This window comes from Acanthisitta chloris, unplaced genomic scaffold (genome assembly GCF_000695815.1).
Source record: "Acanthisitta chloris isolate BGI_N310 unplaced genomic scaffold, ASM69581v1 scaffold12792, whole genome shotgun sequence".
NCBI classification, from domain to species: Eukaryota; Metazoa; Chordata; class Aves; order Passeriformes; family Acanthisittidae; genus Acanthisitta; species Acanthisitta chloris.
Genome location: NW_008659934.1, coordinates 1 through 5,216, shown reverse-complemented (window position 1 = coordinate 5,216; position 5,216 = coordinate 1). Strand labels below are relative to the sequence as shown.

The 5,216-nt window shown below is 49.7% G+C and overlaps 1 protein-coding gene across 1 annotated transcript; it reads right to left on the bottom strand.

Annotated features, from left to right (window-relative positions):
* Positions 1 to 1,162: 1,162 nt before the first annotated feature.
* LOC103797396 (protein-L-isoaspartate(D-aspartate) O-methyltransferase-like) lies at positions 1,163 to 5,055 on the bottom strand. Its single transcript, XM_009069614.1, has 7 exons — positions 4,834 to 5,055; positions 3,922 to 4,026; positions 3,512 to 3,543; positions 2,991 to 3,095; positions 2,301 to 2,421; positions 1,567 to 1,652; positions 1,163 to 1,433 (listed from the first exon to the last, which is right to left on the bottom strand). Exons 1-7 carry the CDS (start codon positions 5,024 to 5,026, stop codon positions 1,260 to 1,262), a joined length of 816 nt encoding a protein of 271 aa, XP_009067862.1. The 5' UTR covers positions 5,027 to 5,055; the 3' UTR covers positions 1,163 to 1,259.
* Positions 5,056 to 5,216: the final 161 nt, after the last annotated feature.

Below are 5,216 nucleotides of genomic sequence, written 5' to 3'. Positions count from 1 at the left end.
CCGCCCCATCCGCGGCCGCGGGAGGAGTCTCCGGCCGATCCGCCCCGGGATCTGCGCCCGTCGGGACTCCGCCAGAAGCGACCCTCGAGCCTCCCCGTTCAGCCGCAGCGGGAGAGGCACACAGGGAAAAGCCGAGAAATTAGCATTGGTCGTAACCCGCAACGGGAAAAGCTGAGGAAAGAGGATTTTTCACAACCCTAAGCAGGGAAAAGTGAAAAATTCGCATCTTTCTTAAGCCTAAAGAAGGAAAGGACAAGAAAAGAGTGTTTCCTCATAAACACAAACAGGGAAAAGCAAAAAAAAAAAAATCAGTATTTTTCAGAACCCTAAACAGGGAAAAGTGAGAAATGAACATTTTTCTTAACACTAAAGAGGGAAAAGTCAAGAAATAAAGCACTTTTCTCACCCTCAAAATGGAAAAAGCAGATAAATGTGCACTTTTCATAACCCCGAAAAGGTAAAAGCTGAGACCCCACATTTTTCAGAATCCCAAAGTTCAGTGTTTCTGCCCGAGACTCAATTAGTCAATGTACAACAGGAGAGAACACACTGCCACAATCAAAGACTGACACGTCAGGGTAGATCACTGCTCTTATGTGTCTTATTTTCACCAAGCATTAGGCAGAGTAGTCAATATTAAAGGTGGTTTTAGTGAAGGTTTAAGTATCCCTGTCTGCTTTTGGAATTCTCTGTGAACTGATGTTATCTATAGCTTATCAGAGAGGATAGCTGGAGTTATCTGGATCTGCTCCCTGGAAGCTGAGGTGGCCTCCAAGAGCCTCCCCTGGTCCTGCCCTTGTTCTCCATTCCTCTGGAACAAATTCCACTGAAGCAGAACTTCCCTTTATCCACTGATAACATTTCCATTACAAAGTAAAAACAGGCCAACCATTTACAGGCCTAAAGTCCCACTCATGAGCTTTCTGAGGTGCCTTTAGAGATATCCATCCATCTGTCAGAGTTCATCCCTGAGGCAAAGAAAAACCAACAGTTACTGTTTGTGGCCCTCAGCTCCACAACAGCATCACACAGTGTTTACAGACACACACAGGCTCCAGAAAAAGAGAGAATAAAAACCTGCAAGTCCTAGCTAACAGAAAACACGCCCTGCTCTGCTCTGCCAAGCTGGTTTCTCCTCTTTTTACACAAACAGCATCTGCCAGGGATCCAGGGCTCGGTCAGCAAAGCCAGCAGTCAAGGAGAGCAAGCTCACAAGGACGGCTGAGAGGAAGGAACGTTCCTCAGGGCAGAGCAAATCTTTACCGAGGCCACTGCTTTTCCTTATCTGTCAGAGGGACATAGATGACTCCCATCAGTTGTGTCTCCACGATCTGCCCATCGCTGGTTTTGTCGTACTGCATCAGGACTTGGTTGGCTCCTTCAGGCCCCACGGGCAGGATCAAGCGCCCGCCCGGCTTCAGTTCATTCAGCAGCTGGAAAACACAGAAATCCATCAGCAGAGCCCACATAAAGGCAGTGGGAATAAGCTGTGCTTCCAGTGGTTCCCTATACTGGATTTTTTCCCAGCAGCTCAGAGGTAGAGGCACCCAGCACAGCCACCCTTACCTCCTTGGGTACGGTCGCTGCTGCCGCCCCAACGTGGATCGCGTCGTAAGGAGCCTCCTCAGGGTATCCCTGTCTGCCATCTCCAACTACAGGAGGGAAAACATGCAAGGAACACTTTTATTGTGATAACAACTCAAAACATCAACACAGACTGTACTTGGCACTGGTGAGGCACCTGGAGTGCTGTATCCAGTTCTGGGCCCCTTAGAGCAAGACAGACATTGAGGGGCTGGAGCATGTCCAGAGATGGGACTGGAGCTAGGGAAGGGTCTGGAGAGTCAGTCCTGGGAGGAGCAGCTGAGGGAGCTGGGGGGGCTCAGTCTGGAGAAGAGGAGGCTCATGGCAACCTTCTCACTCTGCACAAGTCCCTGACCAGAGATGCATCCAGGTGGGGTCAGGCTCTGCTCTAAAGAGATAAGTGACTGGACAAGAGGAAATGGCCTCAAGCTGTGCCAGGGGGTGTTCAGGTTGGACATGGGGAGGAATTTCTTCATGGAAAGGGCTGTCAGGCTCTGCAAGGGGCTGCCCAGAGAGATGGTGGAGTCACCGTCCCTGGAGGTGGCATGTGGCACTCAGTGCTCTGGTCTAGTTGACAAGGTTGATGACCTTGGAGCTCTTTTCCAACCAAAATGATTCTGGGATTCTGTGTGACTACTTCAAGGAGCAGAGCTCTGTGGGCAGCCAGAGCCAAGGCATTCCCAGAGAGATCAACCTCAGGGTCCCAGGGAGCTCACCCACAAGCTTCACACGGCCGGAACTGAGCAGAGTCGGATCATCTTCTTGGACATTCCGGATGGATTCGTGCACCAGCTCCTTGATGTGCTCCACGCCCACAGCTTTCCCCGTGGGACCTGTCTGAAAGGAACATCAAACACCTGACACCTCCCATATGGCACAGAGGTGTTTGATAGGGCAGGTTTTGGTGGGAATTGCAGAATTTCCAAGGAGAAACTCCAGAGCAGAGTTTCTGAACAGGAGGTGCAAACACTCTGCCCACTCCTTGGTCTGAAGGCTGAGTAATCCCAGTTATATTAGTACTTTAGAGATACACAGACACTGCCTACAGGGATTCCCAGTAATCCCTCACTGCCAAAAAAATCATTATTTGGTAGAATTAGGAGCCTCCATGGCAAGTTCTTGGCTAATTAACCACCTTAGTAACTCAAACTGAGTAACAAACAGACTGTGAGTAGTTAAGACCTGAACTAAAAGGAGCCTATAATAGACTTACACAGTGGATTAACACACAAATGCACACACAGCCTCCACTTGGATCCCAAAAATGTATTTGCCTCTACTACATGCTGCTTTGGAAAGTTTCCCCTTCCTCCCACCTCCTCCTTCCCCCACAAAAAGCACATTCCCACTGGTGCTCCCCATCTTGATGTGCTTTCCAAGCTTGGAATGGAATCCTGTGAACTCACCATCCTGGCAAAGCATGCAGTGAGGTATCCACTTCCAGATCCCACATCCAGTGCCTTGGCACCTTCCACCAGCTGATCCTTGAGCAGCTCCAGTGCATGGGCATGCTGTGTGGACACATCCCAGGTTAGTCTCCCCTCCTAAAACTTTTCCCTGTTCCCTGCTTTAATCACAGCACACCTGGCCTTGTGCCTGACACATCCAGACTGAAACTCCAGTGTCAGACCTGGAGGATCTTTTGGCAGAACAGAATTTAGAAGAGGCTCAGAATTTAGATGTGAAGCAGCAGGAAAAAAAGTCTCATGCAACAAAGGGACAACATAGAATTCCCATTTCAGCAGATTTTTTAAGCAACTGCAAGAGTATAGGGGAAACTCCTCTGAAAAAGAAAATCCCTAAAGAAAAAAGAAGGATAATAACTTCCATGGGATCCTTCACTTTTCTACTTAAAGAAAAATGAAAAATAAAAAGGGAAATAAACCATTTCCTCCATTTCTTTCCTAAGTGAAGAGTTTCACCTTACCATGTGTGGGGCACTGATCGTTGCCTTGTAGCCTGAAAGGAAATGGGTGACACAAGTTATTTGATAAAGAAATTATGATTAAAATTCCCAACGGGGAGTTCTTTATTCTCCCCCACCAAAACATGAAAACACTTGTCTCCTTTGATAGAATCATGGATTGGTTTGGGTTGGAAGGACCTTAAAGCTCATCTAGTCTCACCCACTGCCATGGGCAGGGACACCTTCCACTGGCCCAGGTTGCTCCAAGCCCCATCCAGCCTGGCCTGGAACACTTCCAGGGATGGGGATTTCACAACTATAGCATGGAACATGCAGACTTACCAAGGCACCTTGTGCCCCACTGTCAGCACGATGAGCCCAGCCAACATGCACACCCTAAAAATGGGGATTCCTTGCCCAAAGTGACTCACCAATGGATTGAGGAGAATCCATGTATGGGAAGTACTTGATGTAGTGACCTCTGTCCGTAGCCAACAGCACGTCAAAGACTCGCTGGGACTTAATGATCCCTTTTTCTGGGAAAGAAGGAAAAGAGACAGACAGGACTGAAAGCCTCAGCTCTGCAGCAAGGAGAGATCTGGACGGGGAAGCACAGTTCAGAGAAGTAGTAGATCTGGGAGAATTCAGCTTTAATGAGGGATGTGAGAGGGACAGAACACAAAACCACCAATGGAAGGACACCCATTCCCATTTCTGATACATTTCCAGCCACCAGCCTCTCTCCAGGGGGTGGTGACCTGCATCCACAATGTTTCTGGCACTGCCAAGTGTTATGGGAGAGAAATGGAATCATGTTTCACGCCAGAAACCAGAGAATCCGGATCAGGTTTCAGCAGTAAACTCATCAGCAATGACTGAAGAAACATCCAACATCCCTTCATGCCTTTCTGAGGGAATTCTGACAAGGACAAACCAGCTCCAGGCAGCAGGAGAAGTTCACAGCTATTTTTATGTGTTCCATCCCGCTGTCCAGAGTGGGAGCACCAGGCACCACTCCAGCCCCTGGGAGGCAGGGCATGGATGTCCAAGACTCTTGGCAGCACCCACAGGCTTGGAGCACTGAGCTGCAGCACTTTAAAGGGTGTCAACACACTTCCAGAGGCAGGGAAGGGAGGCGGGGAGAGGTTTTCCTGCCCCATCTGGCATAACATTTTGTCTCTGGTTATAAATAGAACGAGTTGAGGCTGGGACAAATGCCAAAATCCAGGAATATTAACCTCAACCCTTCAGAGTAGAGTGTCACACTGTGTAATGCTAAATATCCACACACTGACATTAAATATCCACACACAGAGATTCCAATGGGTCCTAACGGGACTCACTGTACAGGTTGTTGACCAGCTCCGGGTGTGTCTTCCCACTGGATGTCCAGGCCATGGTCCTGGCAAAGAGCAGCCCCATGAGTGCCAACACAACGCCAGGCAGCAGCCGGCTCATCCCACGGACACTGCAGCGGCCTGTGGGGAGAGAGAGGGGCAGCCGCCCCAAAACTTCCCCTGTCCCAACGCAACACATCCTGCGCTTGCTGAAATAGGGCAGAGGCTGAACGACACGGGCTGTAAGCCCTGCAGAACCAACGCCCCCACCTCGGTTACCGCTAGGATCCCTAAGGAATGACCTCAGGCTGCGGCTCTCCGCGCTTAGAAGGATCGATGGCACCTGAAGCGCCTGGAGACCTCCAACCCCCGATTACCGGGGCGGAGGG

What these genes read in the sequence shown, in the direction of transcription:
- LOC103797396 (XM_009069614.1), bottom strand. Translation starts at nt 5,026, where the DNA reads ATGTGTTGCGTTGGGACAGGGGAAGTTTTGGGGCGGCTGCCCCTCTCT. An exon ending in GGATTCTCCTCAATCCATTG is followed by an intron (nt 3,544 to 3,921) that starts GTGAGTCACTTT and finishes ATTTCCTTTCAG; the next exon opens with GCTACAAGGCAACGATCAGT. An exon ending in CTGCATGCTTTGCCAGGATG is followed by an intron (nt 2,422 to 2,990) that starts GTGAGTTCACAG and finishes TGTTCCTTTCAG; the next exon opens with ACAGGTCCCACGGGGAAAGC.